General features: G+C 38.2%; 1 protein-coding gene across 1 annotated transcript in view; it reads left to right on the plus strand.

Annotated features, from left to right (window-relative positions):
* The window catches only part of LOC121372418 (pyrokinin-1 receptor-like), a 79,949-nt gene extending 67,998 nt beyond the window's left edge, over positions 1-11,951 (plus strand). The window contains exons 3-4 of the mRNA XM_041498725.1: positions 8,716-8,841; positions 10,813-11,951. Coding sequence (XP_041354659.1) covers positions 8,716-8,841; positions 10,813-11,300 — 614 coding nt within the window. The 3' untranslated portion in view covers positions 11,301-11,951. The remainder of the gene's footprint in view (positions 1-8,715; positions 8,842-10,812) is intronic.
* The last annotated feature ends 8,448 nt before the right edge of the window (positions 11,952-20,399 follow it).

Consider the following 20,399-nt stretch of genomic DNA (forward strand, 5'->3'; position numbering starts at 1 on the left):
TTCTCATTTTTTAGGAATTTATCGATGTATAAAAGTCACAAATGGTATAAAATCGCGTAGCATAAATGTAGTATAAAATCGAAAATCGCTTCGCTATGCTACGCGATTTTATACCATTTGTGACTTTTATACATCGATAAATTCCTAAAAAATGAGAAACAATTGTTATATAATTAAATTTTCTTTGCGTCTATACACTTTACGGCAATCTGATTGGTCCAGAAGTGCTTACTTTTTTTCGTTCATATCTCGATGAACCTAAACAAAATAAGCCACGCCTACTACCCCCCCCCCCCCCCCCCCCCACACACACACACACACATACACACACACACTGACTTGCACTACTTTTGTGCAATAAGCCGGATTATTCTTGCAATATTTAGATATTTTCAAGAAAACACACGTGAAAGCTACAAAAAATGTATACGATAAATTAATGCAAAATGCTATAGCAGAGTAGATATGTAGATATATACGCATTGATTAAAACAAAAACCTAAAAAAAAAACCCAACCCTCTTCGCTAAGCATGACATGAAAATCATGTAGGAAACTTCACTTCTGTAACTTACTTGTAAGCGATGTTCTACAGTTGTTGACAAAAATTAAACGGTTCCACCAACAGCATAAATGTTAGACACGTTCCCATCGTTCACTTTCATAAAATATAAACTAAACACGAATAGGACAATTCCTTCCAATATAAAATGCACAGCAGCTAGAGGAAATGACGTCATTTACAAAAACAAAATCACCTGATTCAAATAATAGTGAATGAACGTTCGTATTCTTACGCGACATAAGTATCAATGAAGTTTACACAAACAATACTACAGGCGTATTTAAAGCTAAACAGAATAAATTCAGTTATGTATTGATAAAGTATGCATATAAATTTAATTATAAGATTTGACCGCAATTATTTTTTGGTTCATGCATGTATGAACCGAAAAAAACGATGTGCACACTTTTGTATGACCTCCTACGCGGGCTCATACAGTGTGCACATCGTTTTTTCGGTTCATACTTGCATGAACCAAAAAATAATTGCGATCAATTCTTAAATAAATTAAACCAAAAGTGTTTGTCTAAAAATAGTTTAAAACAACAAGGTTAAAACAAGATAAAACTCGGTTTCGTCTATATTACTACATAATTCATCAGGAGTATGAGGGAAGCAGTAAAACCACAGGTATAAAAAGGTGTAATACTGAGTGTGCTTCGTTAAAACTCGAGTTATTAACCAATCAATAAAAAGTTCAGAAGTATTAGACAACAAGCTTAGGTTAGAAGGACACAACAAGCTGAGCCAGATTTAAAACAACAACAACAACAACAACCACTGAATGAGCTTCCGGTGCTTTCATTAATTGTATACCATGCACAAAAAACAAACAAACAACAAAGCATTAACTGAGCAACATACGTGTTCATAATACAGAGCTGTGCAGCATGTCTGTGCTTTCATTAATGATATACCATGCACAAAAACTAGAGCATCAAACGAGCAAGATACGTGTTTATAATACCTAACTTTACAGCAGTCTGAGATTACCAGTATGTGAGAAATGAGAATATATGGCGTATTTTACCAGCGAGGGCGTTCAGGCTTAATCCCATTTTACCATACCACAGGGCCGTGCCACAGTGATGAGTGGAATCAAGTCGCCTGCTTCATTCGCCAACATGCCACCCACACGTGCTCATCAGATTATGACAAAGTCCAACATGTAGCAATGTTGACATCAGCATTATCTCAAATGGTATGAAGTTTATGATGAAGAGCGTATTCCAATAGGCATGACTGCAGACCTGGTTAAAATTATGGATGTCAGATTATTACTATTAACTGAATAACAGGGATGACATGTTTTTTAATGCTGTGTTGCACTTGTTGTTGTTCTTACCACAAGTTATAAAGTTTGTTTTGTTTAATGACACCACTAGAGCACATTGATTTATTAATCATGGCCTACTGGATGTTAACCATTTTGGTAATGTTTGACATATAATCTTATTTGAAACTTCTGTATTGTTTCCATTAGTAGCAGGAGATCTTTTATATTCACCATCCCACGGACAGGATAGCACGTACCACGGCCTTTGATATAACGATTGTGGTACATGGCTGGAACGAGAAATAGCACAATGGGTCCGATCACGCATCAAGCGAGCTCTTTACCACTGGGCTATGTTCCGCCCTAGAGATTATGACAACGTCCAAAATGTAGCAATGTTGACATCAGCATATCTGAAATAGTATGGAGCTGTGATCAAGAGCATATTCCAATAGACGGGACTGCAGAACTGGTTAAAATTATGGACGTCAAATTATTGCCGTGGTTTATTAACTGAATAACAGGGATTATTTTAATGCTGCGTTGCTCCTGTTGTTGCTGTTACCATAAATTATGTTCTTGCTGTTGTTTGCTTTGAATGTTTCGTTTTATAATTCCAGTACTTTAGTTAACGGTGGATCCTTTGCTAGCTTTCGAGTGTCGTACATTTTTGTTGATATTTTGTTTGTAGGGTCATTATTGCATATTATTTTGGTTTCTCCGTTGCTTCCTCCATTCATCGAAATTTGATACACATATTAGTGAAATTGGTCTTGTACGTCATTTCGCAATCTAACTGACAAACGTGTTTCAAACCCCTACCTATTTCCGTCATTGAAGCGCATAACACTGTACAAATAACCCCCAATCACTGTGTGATAAGTAATACAGATAAAGTATAAGGAAATTCTTAAAAACTGGCAATTTTCAATTGAACATACAGAGAGCCTGACATGGTGTGTTCAGACGTGAGCATTACAGCCAAAGCAAGCCACCGCGCGGTGACAAATTGCCTGTCAGTGGAAAAATCAAGATATAATTTATAAATCTCCCGCTTGTCGTTCTGACGGCTCGTTATGCTTCCCGCCAAGAATTCAATGAATCGGCATCCCTCATTTGTAATCATTTGGGGAATACCGAGCGGAATTACAAAAAAAGATGTAATGTTCTTCTGTAGCAAATTGTAAATCTCTCAAACTCTGCATATTTTTTTATGGTGTCTATTCCCCCCCCCCTCTCTCTCTCTCTCTCTCTCTCTCTCTCTCTCTCTCTCTCTCTCTCTCTCTCTCTCTCTCTCTCTCTGCTTTTGTCTCTGTTTTTTTCTCTCTCATTCTATGTGTAAGTTTGTATCTCTTTTTCTACCTCTGTCTGTCTCTCTATCTGTCTCGGTGTCTGTATGTTGTTCTGTATCTTTGTATGTTTCACTATCCGCCTCTACATATAAGTCTGTCTGTCCATTTTTATCTGTCTGTCTCTCACGATCTCTGTCCGTATGTCTACGTCATATTCTCTCTCTCTCTCTCTCTCTCTCTCTCTCTCTCTCTCTCTCTCTCTCTCTCTCTCTCTCTCTCTCTCTCTCTCTCTCTCTCTCTCTCTCTCTCTCTCTCTCTCTCTCTCTGCCTTTGTCTCTGTTGTTTTTTTCTCTCATTCTATGTGTTAGTCTGTATCTGTTTTTGTACCTGTCTGTCTTTCCATCTGTCTCGGTGTCTGTCTACGTCATATTTGCTCTGTCTGTCTGTCTGTCTGTCTGTCTCTCTCTCTCTCTCTCTCTCTCTCTCTCTCTCTCTCTCTCTCTCTCTCTCTCTCTCTCTCTCTCTCTCTCTTTCTCCTATATTCTCTCTCCTTGTATAGCTATTTATGTTGTTTGTCTATCCATTTCTCCATCTATCTTTCTATCTATCACCCCTTTTTACTTACTAAATGGGTTATTCTCTGGTCATATATGTTTTAAACCATATTATTTGGTCAAGACATGTACTCAAATCACCAAACAAGATATTATCTTGTCTAAAGATTTAAAACATGCGTCTCCTAAATTTGACATGTGTCTTTAACTCTCATTTCAGTGAACAATATGACCGCTATCGGGACAACCAAGACGCAAATTACTGAAGGCAGCGTGTTGGGTTTATCCTTGCAGCGTTTATACTGTTCTCAAACATGTAACTTAAATGTCACCCGAAAGGTTATTTAAAAGTCAAATTTGGAAAATGTGTATGTATTAGATGGCATTTTAAAGACAGAAAGTTAATTATGTTAAAAGCAATACTTCCTTGTCACGCGACTTGCATCATGCTAGAGGCATGTCATTTAGTACACCGGCATTCTACGAGGCATAGGGCGGGACGTAGCCCAGTGGTAAAACGCTCGCCTGATGCTCGGTCGCCAACGGTGGGCCTATTGGGATATTTCTCGCTCTATACAGTGCACCGCAACTGGTATATTAAATGCCGTGGTATGTGCTATACTGTCAGTGGGATGGTGCATATAAAAGATTCCTTGTAGTCGATGAGCCAGAGGGGTCGGTCGGTACCATCTGATTTTTTGTCAAGGCCTACATCCCTAGGGATGAACATTATAATAGCATTACAGGACTCACAGCTTTCTGTGTGTATCTACCCGTTTTGTGACCTTACCCCCATTTTTACAACAGTTATATTTTTACAGAATTGCTAAAGGGTGACCATATTAAAAGCATTGCAAAATATTTCTCAGGACATTTAGGACAACAAAACTTAGGAAATAATGGATTGGAGAATTCAGATATATTACCAATATTAAAATCCTTTGAGGATTAGAATCTCATATAATACTTTTTCTGTAACGTTACAAAATACAACAATTCACACAGTTTTATTTTTCACTAGAAATTTTACATAAAGTTTAGGCTCAGCACCTCAAATATTCTCTTTAAATGTTTTAATTATAATAGAAGCTCATTTGGATATTCAGTTATTATTTACATCTACATCTACATTTGCATATAAATAAAGTTTTGTTGCAGGATTTGCTGTGTAATTACACATTTTATAACCCTACCCCTGTTTCCTCAACAGCAATATTTCAATGGAATTCTTAATAGCGACTAAATAAAACACAATATAAAATACTCCGTGCTGAAGACACATGATAGAGCTTTATGTCTCCTGAAACTAGAGGCTACCACGAATAAGCACTTCAATATTTTTCAGCCTAATACAGACGAATCTATCTTGGGACAGGTGGTACAAATTGGCAAAATTTTGGGTCCTGACTCATGGACTATTGCTACCAATGGAACATTTGTAGCGGGTTTCATCTCTACGACTGTCAAAATAAATCAATTTTCTCTAGTTGTGTCGTTAAATGAAATAAACTTCTTCTTCCACGAGGCATAGTTCCTTGGTTGAGCGCTTGTCTGGGATGAAGTGGGTCCTAGGATCGATCACTCTCCATGCACTCGGGATCACCCATTCCATCCAGTGCCCACGACTGGTACATACAATGCCGGGAGATATTGTTGATGTAATCAGTTGCTTGTGGGAATGTGCATACAAAAGATCCTATGGTGCTTTGCTGTAGAAATACCTTGTGTGACACCAGGGGGCGGGACGTAGACCAGTGGTAAAGCGCACGCCTCATGCGAGGTCGGTCTAGGATCGATCCTTGTCGGTGGGCCCATTGGGCTATTTCTCGTTCCAGCCAGTGCACCACGACTGGTATATGAAAGGCCGTGGTATGTGCTATCCTGTCTCTGTGATGGTGCATATAAACTATCCCTTGCTGTTAATGGAAATATGTAGCGGGTTTTCTCTCTATGAATGTGTCAAAATTACCATATATTTGACATCCAATAGCCGATGATTAATAAATAAATGTGCTCTAGTGGTGTCGTTAAACAAAACAAACTTCTTCTTTTTTTTTGTGTGTATGTGACAACAGTGGATTTCCTTTGTGACTTTAGATTAGGTGTAAAATAGCCACATGTATTAGACACCAAATAGTCGTAGTTGCTTTTTTATTACCTATGCAAGTAGGACAGGATAAAATATTAACGTGTCTATATCCAATTATGATTCAAGCACCCTTGTGAGTATTTCCGGTGGATCCAATATATATATTTGCATATATATTTTAGTGGTACCTACGTACTTTTCTTCTGTTCATTAAACATATTTCAAGACAGACTATAATCATTGTAACCTATCACGTTTTAAAAATAAAGTTATATCTTATTATTTGTTTAAATGTGCTTTTTGATCATGTTACGGAAGCATTCGTGATGAAAGATCTTTACGGAAATGATCTCCTATCTGAGAATGCAATCTAGTAGTACACGCCAATATGGTTCAGATTCAAATTTTATCTAAACAGTCATAACGTCAACGTTAACTAAAGCTATTAAGGTATTTCAACTGGCATAACATATAATCAAAACTTCTACCACCTACAGGGCGAGGTTATGAAAAACAGAAAATATTATTAAAACTGACACGCATTCCAAACGTGTATTTCCTTTAATCTCAGTTTTTACTGATATCAGTATCTGTTTCTGATTTCTTTGTTTAACGTGGTACAGATCTTGCGAATTACTGTTGCATGTAGCGGGGCCATAGCTCTCCTTTTTCTGTGGAAATAGGAATGATGAGATTCATGGAATAGCGAGAATGACATTTTCAATCATGAAAAGTTACTTGAGAAAATGATTACGGGCGACACTACCTTCCCATTCTCGTGATTACTTGGTAAAGAGCACACTTTTATTTTATTTTTTGTTTTTGTTGTTATATCCGATTAAAGGGACTCTCCTAAGTTTAAGATGTTTCTGTCCTATTTTAAGATGTCTCTGTCCTACTGTAAGATGTTTCTAACAGAACATTTTCAACGACTAAAAGAGCAAAACAAAAGTTTATTTTGTTTAACGACACCACTAGAGCACATTGATTTGTTAATCGTCGGCTACTGGATGTTAAACATTTGGTAATTTTGACATATAGTCTTAGAGAGGAAACCCGCTACATGTTTCCAGTAGTAGCAAGGGATATTTTATATGCACCATCCCACAGACAGGATAGCACATGCCATGGCCTTTGATATACCAGTCGCGGTGCACTGGATGGAACGAGAAATAGCCCAATAGACCCACCGACGGGGATCGATCCCAAACCGACCGCGCATCAAGTGAGCGCTTTACCACTGAGCTCCATGTATTTAATATGTAATTGCTCCACTAACAGAACGAATACAATTACATATTAAATACATGTTCTCTTTTAGAATATCAGTGCCTGTATTCATAGTGTGTGTCTGGTTTTGTATATATATATATATATATATATATATATATATATATATATATATATATATATATATATGGTATATATATATATATATCTGGTTTGTTAAGGTTTATTATAACTCAAACTTCGTTTAATTTCCTAATATAATATTTTCGTACCCAGTTTTGGCTGCTACAGTATGACGTGAAACACATTGGATATATGGAGAGTGGCAACTTAAATAACAACACGAATGACAGAATGAATGAATGATTGAATGACTGAATGAATGAACGAAAGACTGAGTGAATTTATGTTTAACGACACCTCAGCACGAAAAATAAATCGGCTATTAGCCGACAAACTAAGGTAAATATAAACATTCTAGAGCTAAATTAAAACGCAGTGTAATTGTTGTCATAAAAAAAAAGGTTGTAAACTTAGGACAGTCCGTTTAAAATTGAAGCCTGGTGTACTTGGCGCACACTTCGGCTATCTAGGCTGTGTGCCAACGACAGGTTAATGGAAGAGAAGTTAATTAAATGGCCTTTGGGGTACACTATTATCAGCATTTTCACGAATGTACGCTGAATAAGTGGGGATGGGGAAGGGGGAGGGGGAAGGTAATGTAGTTAACGGTAGCGCATGTTTTTATACGAATTTAAGTTTGTGATGTACATCTTTAGGAGATGGAAGTGGTTAACGAAAAAAAAAAAAGAGTATTCTTTTTACACTTGTGAAAATGTTGATAGTTGAGATACCCTTGCTCACTAAGCTGTAGACTAACCGTGTGATGTAGCCGGTGATGTGCTGCAACAAGCATACATACACAGACTAAAAACGTCTGTTATCAATCACCTACCACTCCAACCGGGAGGGTGGGGGGAGGGGGGCTGAAGGTTTTGTCTCCGTTCTCTTTGTCTTGTCCGTCCCTCTGTCCCTCTGTCCCAAATATAGTTTCCCGGACTTTGTTGTAGTAATTCATGAAGATATGGAGCTGGAATGTTATGTATAGCTTTATCAAATATAGCTGACTGATCCAGTTTGACCTTCAAGGAGACTGACATTTTTTCACAGAGTTATGGCTCTTGAACGTAAGAGATACGAAAATGTGTTGGTCCCGACAGAGGACATGTATTTTTATCAGTACTTTCAGAATGCGTATTACTGTTGCACGGTCAGTCTAAGATCGAATTCCGTCATTTGGTCCATTGGGCTATTTTTCGTTCCAGTCAGTGCGCCACAACTGGTGTAACAAAGGCCGCGGTACATACTACCCTGTCTGTGGGAAGCTGCATATAAAAGATCCCTTTCTGCTAATCGAAAATATCCTGTCCTGGATGGAAGAATCGGCAAAAGTCGACACATGCGCTCATGACAGGTGGGCACTACAATAGATTGCTCTGAATGTGCACGTAAAACCCTATGACTTGACCGGACCTAATCCAAAAATGTTGCTCATTGTGTGGCGGAAACGGGTTTCTCTATCATTATCTGTGTGGTCCTTAACCATAGGTCCAACGCCAAATAACCATAATTAAAATGTGTTGAGTGCGTCGTTAAATAACACATGCCTTTGTTTCTTATTCCTTAACGCGTTGATTTCTCTTGTTGCAGTGGCTGTGACGGCGGCGTTCATCATCTGCTGGGCGCCGTTCCACGCCCAGAGACTGATGGTCCTGTACGTCTCCAACTGGACGCCCGAGCTCATGAACATACAGAGCACGCTCTTCTACATCTCAGGTAGGGGCCAAACAAGTCTAAACCACCAGGGGCGGAGACAGGAATTATTCCGAATATGTCCAAAAAAACCCAAATGATGCATAAAGTAATAGGGATTTAAAGACGGAAAGAAAAAAGGTCCCCGCCCGGACTCTTCAATTTTGCATTAAGCAACTGAAATAGACCTTGGTAATTGGTGTTACCTGGGAGGAAAAAATCTCATGTGTGTTTGTTTGTTTTTGTTTTTGTTTTTTTAATAGCCCTATGCCTGCAGTTAATAATGTGATGGTCTATTAAAAAAAACCCAAACAAACAAAGAAAACACCATGACATTTTGCCTTTGCAGGTGATATCTATTACGGCTCTAGCCATCATTGGTATTCTGTTTCTGTTGTGTTAAGCATTTATTAGAATCTTTTAAAGCATATTTCTATGCTTGTTGCAAGCAACGCCGTGTCTTTCTATTACTTGTATTCAGACAGTCCCAGTTTTCATTTGGTTACTAATATTTGCAATATAAAATTGATAATTATGTATTTTATACATAGTGGTAAGATGATTATCACGCCATGTTATTTTGGTACATCCGGTTAGCTGGGATGAGCGAAAATTGACAAATCATTAGTAGCTCTGGTAAATGCGTCACACCAATTATCAGCAGATCAAGCAGGTCTGTGATCATATTAAGCAAACTGCTGTGGTTTATTTTCATGTTCATGACATTTTCAGAACGATTATTAATGTCGTTAAGCTATATTATTCATGAAGGTTGTCTACGGAGTTGCCCTTGACGAAAATCGTTTATGCTTGTTTTGTTGATGCCCGAGGCATCAAACGTGCTCTTCAAGGACATAAAGGCATGCGGTAGTTCTGTTATGTTCATTTGTTTTTAAACTGAAAACAGGTTAGTCCGATTATTTATTCTTAGAATATAATGTATACTAAACATAAGCCTCTTCTATAGACCATCATTAGCAATAATAAAGGTTAGTCTACATTTAGCAAATTTCTTATTAGGTTTTCAGACATACAATTTGAATATTATATTTTACATCTGTCATGTTGTCAAGCTGTAACAATAATCAGCATAAAAATGCACGTTTCATCTTTCCACTGATTCCTGTTTTACCCAGACGTTGGCGTGCTGCTTTAAGAATCAATGTATAATAATAGATGAAAGAGAAACCAATTTCTAATTCCATTTTCAAATCATTTCCAAAGCCAAAAATTACCCACATGTCTACGTAATAGTGTGGATCAATTCATATAATTGATAGGAATAGGACATTCCTCACTGTTATTCAAACGTATTGGCTGGCTTTGTATATACTTCTGTGTTTTTGTTTAAGTAGCCTTTTCTTAAAATCCGGTCAACAAATATTTGTTTTATTCCTGTACCAGACAGAAGTATGTCTTAATGTCTTCTTTTCTTGGACACACTTGATTTGAGTAACACAAAATCAGATATCTACGAAAGTTTCCTCTGGTGTAATGTGACTGATTTATACTATGTAGAAGCAAACTATGGCTTTAGTTATTTAAACGTTTATGGTTTTAATTCAAGCAAACTGCTACATGATTTATGATTGTATCTAGATCATCTCCGCAAACCAGTGGTCATGTTCTGTGCCAATATGTCATGCAGAGTATCGGTACGGAATAGCGATCTATTAGAGTCGCAAGCTCTCGTCTCCTATCTCCACTGTTTGTTTTTTCAGAGAGTGGTATATAATTATGACACTCTCGAGCTGTTTATTTCCCCAATATATAATGTATAAGAAAATTCACAGATAACTTTAAAACTTTAAATAATTTAGTAATAGAGAATAACACCTACGGGTAAACTTAGTGCGCATAACCCATTTCTAACAGAAAGAGCAATGTCACATTCATGCTCTGACAGGCCGCTGAAACTTCTAGCTTATGAAGATATGATTAGCTGTAAAACACTATCCTTGTTACAATGTATCATTATTTACTGTTTCTTTGTAGGTGTGCTCTACTTCGTCAGTGCCACTGTGAATCCCATCCTGTACAACGTGATATCGAAGAGGTACAGGGAAGCGTTCAAAGAGACTATTTGTTTCTGCTGTTACCGCCACGGTACCCCAACAAACAGCAGCACGCTCAAGTGGCCGTCTGACAAGTCCTGCAGACAACCCACGATGATCATAAACAGGGACAGTAACTCCCACATCACATTCCAGGACAGTCCGGTGATAGCCGGACGCTCCATGAACGGGACCGGTCGGGACACCATTAAAATGAGATTATTGAACGATAAACCACAGAAAGACAAATGCGTGCCTAAAATGGATAGTTTGGAAGAGGATACGGTTTCCAATAGTAAAGTGTGTAAGACGAAGGAAACGAAGAATGGGTATTTGCTCCAGGAAGACACCATCGCAATACGGCAGACCAAAGGTGAAATACTTGATGGCATCTGCATCGCGGGAGTACAGACGGGGTCTCGTGTCTAACAAAGAGTATTAAACAAAGCGTTAGTGCCTCGGAACCAGTCTGCGGGTCAGACTAGGATTACCTGACGGTGACTCCGGTTCTGTAATGAATACAGACCTTTAGGAGCATACAACCGCAACTCTCTGTATAGGTCACTCGAGAAATACAAAAGACTTGTTGAAGAGGTTACATTTATGTTGAAATTTATCTGATTAAATCCCTGCATTTGAATTCTAAAAGGCTATTTATATGCATAATGAATTTGTGCATATGGAAGGGATACGTGTCCTTTATATAGAGGTTGTTGCTATATAATGTGCTTTGTAAAGCAGGTTCGACAGTACATCTGATGACTTTAGTAGGAGTTCAATTTTTAATCATTAATCCTAATGAGTTCATCAAAACACACATTCGGCGTTTCGTAATTTTGTCAAAATGGTGATGTAAAACGTATGTAAAACATAATAAATTACAAATTGTATACCTAAATTTACAGACTAGGTTGTTCGCAGTAATTATAACGAACAATAAATATGTGCAAAAAAACTGCAATTAATCTATTATGTATACATCGTACTGGCATTTTAGATTAATGTTTCTGAAGTATTGAACTGGAAACTGATTAAAGATGTTTGATTAAATATATATGTACAAATAAAACGCCAGATATATCTTATGATTTGATAATCTGTATAAAAATGCTATGTTCATCGAAAGGAAAGGGATGTTTATTTTCTGACACCTCAGCACATTTGAAAAGTATTGGTTCTTACATAGGGTTCTTGACACTTGGTCAAGACAGACACACACAAATGCAGAGAGAGAGAGAGAGAGAGAGAGAGAGAGAGAGAGAGAGAGAGAGAGAGAGAGAGAGAGAGAGAGAGAGAGAGAGATAACGAGGAGGAATTCCCTGCCGCCACAACGTCTACTTCCAGAAAATAATTATCAAAATATTTCCTTATTCACTTCCCCTGTACAGGACAATACATACCACGGCCTTTGATGTACCATCGGTGTCGGCCCGGGACGTAGAAAATCCTATTTTGTGTAGTACCGGTTTGTCGAATTATGAATGTCCCGGGAAGTAGAAGGTACTTATTGGTTTACATGTTCTGCCTTGCAGTGTGAGACGTGTTTTCTTTACCAACGAAATGAGAAGCGTATTCTAGCATTACTGTTCGGGGTAGCAACTGAGCAGGCGCTTGTGTTTGTTTTCTTTTCTTTTATTGTTATTGCTTCTTTTTCTCCTCAGTTTTGCTTTGTAATGCTCGTATTAGTCTCTACTGTTTTAAAGGATTACTGTCCTGGGTAGTATTTTTTATACGCGTTTTATTATGCAGGCGCTTGCGTATTGTAGGTTTTTCCCCGTTTAATCTATATAAAGTTTTGCATTGAAATGAAAAACTCTTTGAATTTTAAAATAATCGCAGCTGAACAGGTTCGAGTGACACAATACCCCGACTACCTCAGACAAGACAGGAAATTAACCTGGAAGGCGAGTGGATCCGTACCGAGGGAGGAGATCCTTTTCTGCGCCGAGTTGTAGGACGAGAGCCAATATCGATGTTCACGACTGACAAAAAACCTGGAGTTGTTGTGTGAGGCTGATGTGGTATTTTCAGATGGGACATTTTCCTCAGCACCCAAGCTTTTGGATCAGTTATATACTATCCATGCCAAATCTCAAGGACATATGTTCCCCCTTGTTTATGCTCTTCTCTCCAACCGCAAAGAAGACACATACGTACAGACTTTCCAATACATCCAAAAGACTTGCCATGGCCTAGGTTTTTATTTCGCTCCAAGAACGTTTCAGATCGACTTTGAGAGATCTGCTCACAACGCTGTACGCACTGTATTCCTCACTACATGATTGAGAGGCTGTATTTTTCCTTTACACTCAGTGCATAATATATTGAAAACGATGATGTACAAAAGGCGGTAAGGCGTGCTTCAGCCCTTCCGATGGTTCCGCTGGACAAAGTTGAGGACGTTTGGGCTGACACAATTGCCAACAGTCCCCAGGATGAAAAGGTAACATTACTAATGGACTACGTCACTAATATCTGGACAGAAGGGCCATGGACTCCAGAAATGTGGAACAACTTTGGCATTGACAGCCACCGGACAAATAACCATTTGGAATGATGGCACCATAAAATAAATCAAATCGCCCAGAAGAGTCATCCGAACATATTTGAGATGGTAGGTCTATTGAACGTGAACAGTCTACAGTGGAAGTTAAAACTACAGCAGTTAGATATCATTGGCGAGCTCTGGCACGAAAACGAAAATACCGCACTATCGATGCCAGAATTTGGTCTCTGAAAGGCGAGTTGATCAGCCACAACATCACAGGCATGGAGTACACTGATCACATCGGAGAACTTTTGCATTTCAACTAAAAGCTGCGAGAATGAACGGAAAATGTTTTGCGTTCACAATGAATCGTGGAACTGAATTATGGAAACAATGTGTTAGGCCTACTGAAGCTTGAATAAAAATGTTATGCTACTTTTAAACTGTATAGTTGGTTGTATTACAATATAAAAATTAACAAACATACAGACATAGATACAGACAGACAGACAGACAGACAGACGACGGACGGACAGACATATTTACCCCAGAGCCGTTAAAACTTAGGTTGGAGCTGATATTATTGTATATCATTTTCAAAATTTATTTGATTTGATTTATTTGTAATACCCACAACATAACCAGTGAAACGAATTCTTAGTGCTAATAACTGCACTGTGGTACAGAATTAGTTCGTTGTTAACCTTTTGACTGCACACACCGTCAACCAGGTAAAAGGGCAATTAACGAGTACCGGGACGTAGATAGATCCTAATTAGTACACATCAACAAGTCCCGCGACGTAGAATTCATTTTAGGACCATTTATACAAGTCTATCTACTTCCCGGGCCATAACCGTACCATCATGAGGCACTGATTGGTACGAGCAAATACCTGAGTGTACAGATAGAGATGCATCCTCTATCGCACCTCAGGCGAGTACTTTACCATTAAGATACATTCCGCCTTTTTCAAATTAAACATACACGCCTAAACAAGACTATTAAAGGCTCGCAAAGCTCTCTGTAAAGTCTTTCTACGATTCAGGATACCGGTTAGCACGTCTTCGTTCATGTGCGTGTTTGTGGGGAGGGGTGTCAACTGTCCCCATTGCTCCTACCCCGCACAGTAAGGCCCACGCACACCTACACACGTGTGTCTAATGATTTGATGTAGTTGATGTATCAATGATAAAAATGAGCAAAAACTATAGAGAACGTTTTATCTCAAATCAAGCTCTCGGATATTGCTTTTCGTGACGCAGTTATGTGGGCTTCATTTACGTATATACATTACGTATACCAGCGGTGCCGATTATTTGATTTATGGGAGATAATTTTATCGATAATTGACTGTTCTAGAGCATGTCATTGAATACCCAGAGGTGCTGAACACCAGATTACAATCTTAACGCATCTCTTCGGGCGACAATCCCCACTACCAGTGATCACAGACATCACGCTCGTCAAAACAGCACGCCGATGACCTGTGTTTGTCTTAATGAAATAGATAACAAGTATTGTTGGATACTGATGACATTTCTGTGAGTCTTCACGTGATCTGTGTTATTGTATTATGGAATAGTAGGCACCATCGGGATCGGCAACCAAAACACTATGTTTTGAACTGAACGACAATGTGTCTTTGAAATAAAATAAACTGCTTTTTAAACTTGCACATCGTAACAAACAGTTCTGGGCCCCGTTCCACGAAGCGATCTTAGCACTAATATTACCGTAAGTGCATAAGATAGTTAAGCAGTTATGCACTTACGGTGATCTTAGTGCAAAGAACGACACAATCATTAACACATTAAAGTTGGCATCTCTGTATTGTGCAAGAGCCCAAATGATGCTTTGACAGTCGTAACGAGACAACCATCTCAAACGTTTCCAAATGTGAACGACGAAACAGTTTTCTGCAATCAAAACCGTATCTCTGCACAAGGCGGAATCTAATGGAAATTTTGGCCAAGTCATGATTGCTTCCATGAATCACTATCAGGGCCCGTGCTTATAACACTTTTAAAACTGAGTCCAGACTCAATCTCTAATGACAACATACGCATACAATTTGTATGACATTGTCATGGCATTAGTATCTCGGACTCTATTCGAGTCTCGAGTCTAGACTCAGTTTTAAAAGCTCCAGGTCTGGTGCTTCTTCTATAGAAGGGACGCTATTCCCTTTAATCCTTTGCGTGCTGTTGCACCCTCTTGTGCAGACTGTAGTAGGACTATTATTCGCGAGACTGGTTTAATAAATGAAACTTTGCATAGGTCAGAGCATAAACAGGTTTGTTTGTAAATCTTGTGTATAAAATCAAAGTATATTATAAAATATTTTAATAATTTTACATTTTTGTAAATATTTTCCTAAATTATTTTCCCCATTTTGTCCTACTATAATTAGCGGAATACAATAGCTGTGAATGTTTGAAGTGTCTAGCACAATTATCACAACCAGCTGTTACTTGTAACTTCCATTCACAACCACGTGGCCAATGGTGTTTCGCGACACAAGGTGTTTCCAATTATCTTTCCATAACTGCATCCCATAATAAAGATGGTACTTCCATAACGACAAGGTCTCGTTAATATAGACAGTCTTTCACATAAAATATCCTAATCGGCTTAGTTTAATCACAACCTTGTTTAATCTAGATGGTAGTAGCGTCCATCTGTACTTCAAACAGAGCTCATAGCTTATACTATACCAAATAAAATCCCATAGGCGACCTACATGTAGTTAACGTTTGTGCTTAAAAACACTATATGCAATATATCAATCAAACTATGACCCATAAATATCAGTACTACAACCCCTACCGCAAAGTATTAACTGACGAAAATGATACGTTTCATACTCATTTTCGGTATAACCAGATGTTTTTACAACACTCCTAGTTTCGCACAAAATTTGAGTACTTTTTTACAGGTACCCCATACATGTTTCAAGCACAAGGCTACTTGACACAGTGATACTAGATGAAATAAAATTCAAGCACAAGGCTACTTGACACAGTGATACTAGATGAAATAAAATTGCATACATTTTTAGCCCAGATGAAACTATTTTGTTTTACAACCAACACACTCACATTTATGACCAATCACGGGACTTGTGGTATTAACTTCTCTTTCAAATGTTCGGTGCACCTCGAACTTTCACCCAACCGGAAATTATTTGGTTTAGTGCTACATGCTTGAGTACCTTAAGTGTCCTTGGAGCCACTAAACCTTCTGCATCTACCGGCGGTCGTTCGTTAGTATCGTGGAAAAGGCTAGCTTATAGCAGAAACAGAAGATAAGGAAGACTCCATGTCATCGACAGAACTCTCTGGCGAACTCAGAGTTTTGCTCACGACAGGCGTGCTTGACAGTTCTCTGATGGAAGCATGCCAAAAATGACACACACACACAGACGCACATACACACACACACACACACACACACACACACACACAGAGGAAGTCGGGTAATTCCAAGGAAACGCAGTCTGTGGTCATGAGTAAGTGGTCTGATGTTGAAGTGAAATAATGGAGATTTCTAAAGGAAATGGTACTGTACATTCAACCTAATTTCAATCAGTGTTTTAGAATATAGGAATCAATTCATTAAATATATACGGTTGTCGGGTCTGAGATCAGTCAAACAATTTATAAAAACATCCGCTATATTGGTTAGTGAGCTTCACGTTAAACGAAAACAATCAAACCGTTACGAACGTTAGCGTTGTTCAGTGTCACTAAACGCAGTTTGGCTTTCAGCAATCTGTTTGTATGGAGAGAAAAATAATTAGTTGAAAGTAGCATAATTAAAACAGGTACTAGTGACAAATGCAAAACCAGTAGCCCAATGGGCTAGTGGCTTTAAAAAAAAACCCAAAAAACCCCAAAAACAAAAACACAGTTAGCTCACGATGTTTCTCCTCCACTGACGTACGTTTGATAAATGTTATTCTGACACTGGTCATCGCATAATGTCAACAAATCAATAAGTATATATTGATATTCAACTTGAACTAAATTTCTACAAAATGCAATAACAAGAAGTTTCTACGTCGTTAGTTACAACAATACACACGATACAGACTGTTTTCTTTTCGTTTCATGAACAGGAAACAACCTTAATAAACTGTGCGTTTTGATTGGTTGTACAAGTCACGTGGTAGTAAAACTTGTCAACAAGGTAACAAAGGCGTGAATGGCCAGTCCCAATTAATAAACAGGCTAGTATAATTGAAGTACAACCACAGCCATGTTTAGAATTACTGTGTTGGTCTTAGTTATCTGTTGTCTTCTAATTTAATGCCTCGCTTACTCAGGGATGTTGGCAGTCGGGAAACAGTCGGCTTGACCTGTTTAATGTGGTTAGCAGTTTGGATAACGTTTCACATCTGTACAAGATAATACGTTTTTTTTTATCTATCCATTAACGAGTTAAATCTTGCCAATATATTTGTTGATATCTGTCTGACATGGGATATATTGCCCTGTAGGCTATTTGTGCAACTGAGATCACCGTTCCTGGTGATAATTCACTACCGAATACACTGAACAAGACCATGCATTATCGTGTCACATTGTCTTGTGCATTAAATTATTTTGTTTTGGGTGGTTAGAGAGGGGTTTGTTAAATAGCTTGCCCACTCTGTATGAGGGGGCAGGGATGAAGGGGGGGGGGGGGGGAGGGTGTCAAAAGCGAAAACGGGACAATTGTTTAGGATCAAACTTGACAAAATAGGGTAGGTCATGCAGTTTTTAAAAAACCTATTAAATTATTAATTTATTTTTAAAACTCCATTCACCTGTACAGGTCGAGATAAAATTTCACTAAATAATACTTATACTAATAAAGTGTGTTTTATTGAACAGAAATTTGGGCTAGTGCTTTATTTTAGTGGGCTAGTGGAAGTAACAAACCCACTAGCCCTGTGGCTAGTGACTTTTAAAAAAAATGGTCATACCCTGAATAAAACACTTTTAATACAGTACACAAATGTCAAAACGTCGATATTGCTCCATACACGTGCGATTAGATTTTAGAAAATAGCGAAAGCAAATCAAGGCGTCCAGGTCTGAAAAAAGCCAATGATTCTCAACCTGTGCCTCATCAATAATTGGCAACTGAGAAAGAAGTAGCCATAGGTTATTTGGAGGGATGTATGTCAATAATAGAAGTTTCCTGTCGATTTCAATCTAAATGAAATTGATTCTCACCGATCACTCGGCATCCTCATCTTTTTTCTGTTTTTTTGTTTTTCTGTTTTGTTTTTGGGGTTTTTGTTGTTGTTGTTGGGTTCTTGTTGTGGGTTTTTTGTTTGTTTTTGTTTTTTTTGGGTTTTTTTGACAGAAGGGGGTGATTTGAAAGGTCTTACCTGAGCCAAAGTCATTTGATTTCCAGATGAAATTGTATCGTGAATAGTCATTGTCACGGGGATTCTATAATTCCCGTAACCGAATAAAACACGATTATCAAAAGGTCTCTCCTACTTGTATATCTATTAGATCTCTCTGTAACAGGCTGTTAAACCCTAGTATGGCTCGTCTCTAGGTATGATCAGAGATACGATCTTATATAAAATATATATTTGTATAGCACGTTAGTTCTCTAGAAACACAACAAAAACACAATACACTTTGGAATCTGTATTAATCTACGCTGACAAATGTACAGCCGTAGTAGTAAATTAATAACAGCAATAATAACAACCCAGAACTGATCACTTAATTAGTTAATCTCTAGGTGTCTAGTTACACAATATGCGAATCACTTCACCGTTACACCACACCCACACGTGTGATAATTGAGAAACGTTTCCAGGAGAAGTTAATTAATAAAGGAATTACAACACCATTCCTAACTGGTTAATTTTTAATTAACCCTTACTACTCGTTCAGTAGCGTGTGATAATTTAGGAACGCTTCCAGGGGAACTTAATTAATAAAGGAATTACAGCTCTATTCCTAACGGGTTAATTTTTAATTAACCCTAACTACTCATTCAGTGACATTGTAACACAGAATTAATACTTATCACAATAAAGACAATAACCTACAGTGTACCTAGGTCGTCTAGGATGACTGGCTAAGCTTTATATTACCAAATACTCGTATAATGTTAGAACAAGAAGTCTACGATTTACTTCGTCAGATGACCGAAGACACTGTCTAAAGAATATTGGTATAATACAGTATTAAATATTTAAAAGTCACATCAATCACATCAAGGTTATACACAGAGCAGAAATAATATATTTACCAGTCCCGTCTGAACTAATATATTTCGTTCAGTGGACGAATATCTCTAAAACACTAGCTATTTATTATAAATCAGGATTTTGCCTGGGGGTACAAGGCGGTACCTCACGTATCATCTCATATTCTATATCTACTAGAGTCGGTATATTTCTCTCTGATCGTCAGTCTGGCTGTCGCCAACCGCGAGCAATCTCCTGGCCATAAACAGCACTACCGGAGATATTACGTAACTACTAGCCACATGGCCTCCGCACCTGGCTGAGGGTGTGTATTAGGCGTACCGATCGAGGACGGTCGCGCAGAAGTCTTACGTAACAAGTTGCCCATCTGGGCTACGGGCAATAAACTGCACACGGCCCTCTAACACAATTAAAATCGCCACAGGCGAAATAAATTTAAGAGCATGTTCCGTGACAGTCATTCTGAACGTTTAGCTGCTGGCAGATCTATGACGGTTGTCTTTTGATTGGTCGATTGAAAGATCATCTGTAGGTGGTAAACGTTGGCTTTGGTGCAAGAGGGATGAAATCTCCATTAAAGGATCTCCTCGGAAGTGGATACCCGTCGGTATCCATTGGGCTATTTCTCGTTCCAGCCAGTGCACCACGACTGGTATATTAAAAGCCGTGGTATGTGCTATCGTGTTTGTGGGATGGTGCATATAAAACATCTCTTGCTACTAATGGAACAAAAATGTAGCGTGTTTCTGCGGTAAAACTATATGTCAAAATTACCAAATGTTTAACTTCCAAGAGCCGATGATTAATAAATCAATTT

Source organism: Gigantopelta aegis, chromosome 4 (assembly GCF_016097555.1).
Source record: "Gigantopelta aegis isolate Gae_Host chromosome 4, Gae_host_genome, whole genome shotgun sequence".
In the NCBI taxonomy this organism is placed as follows: Eukaryota; Metazoa; Mollusca; class Gastropoda; order Neomphalida; family Peltospiridae; genus Gigantopelta; species Gigantopelta aegis.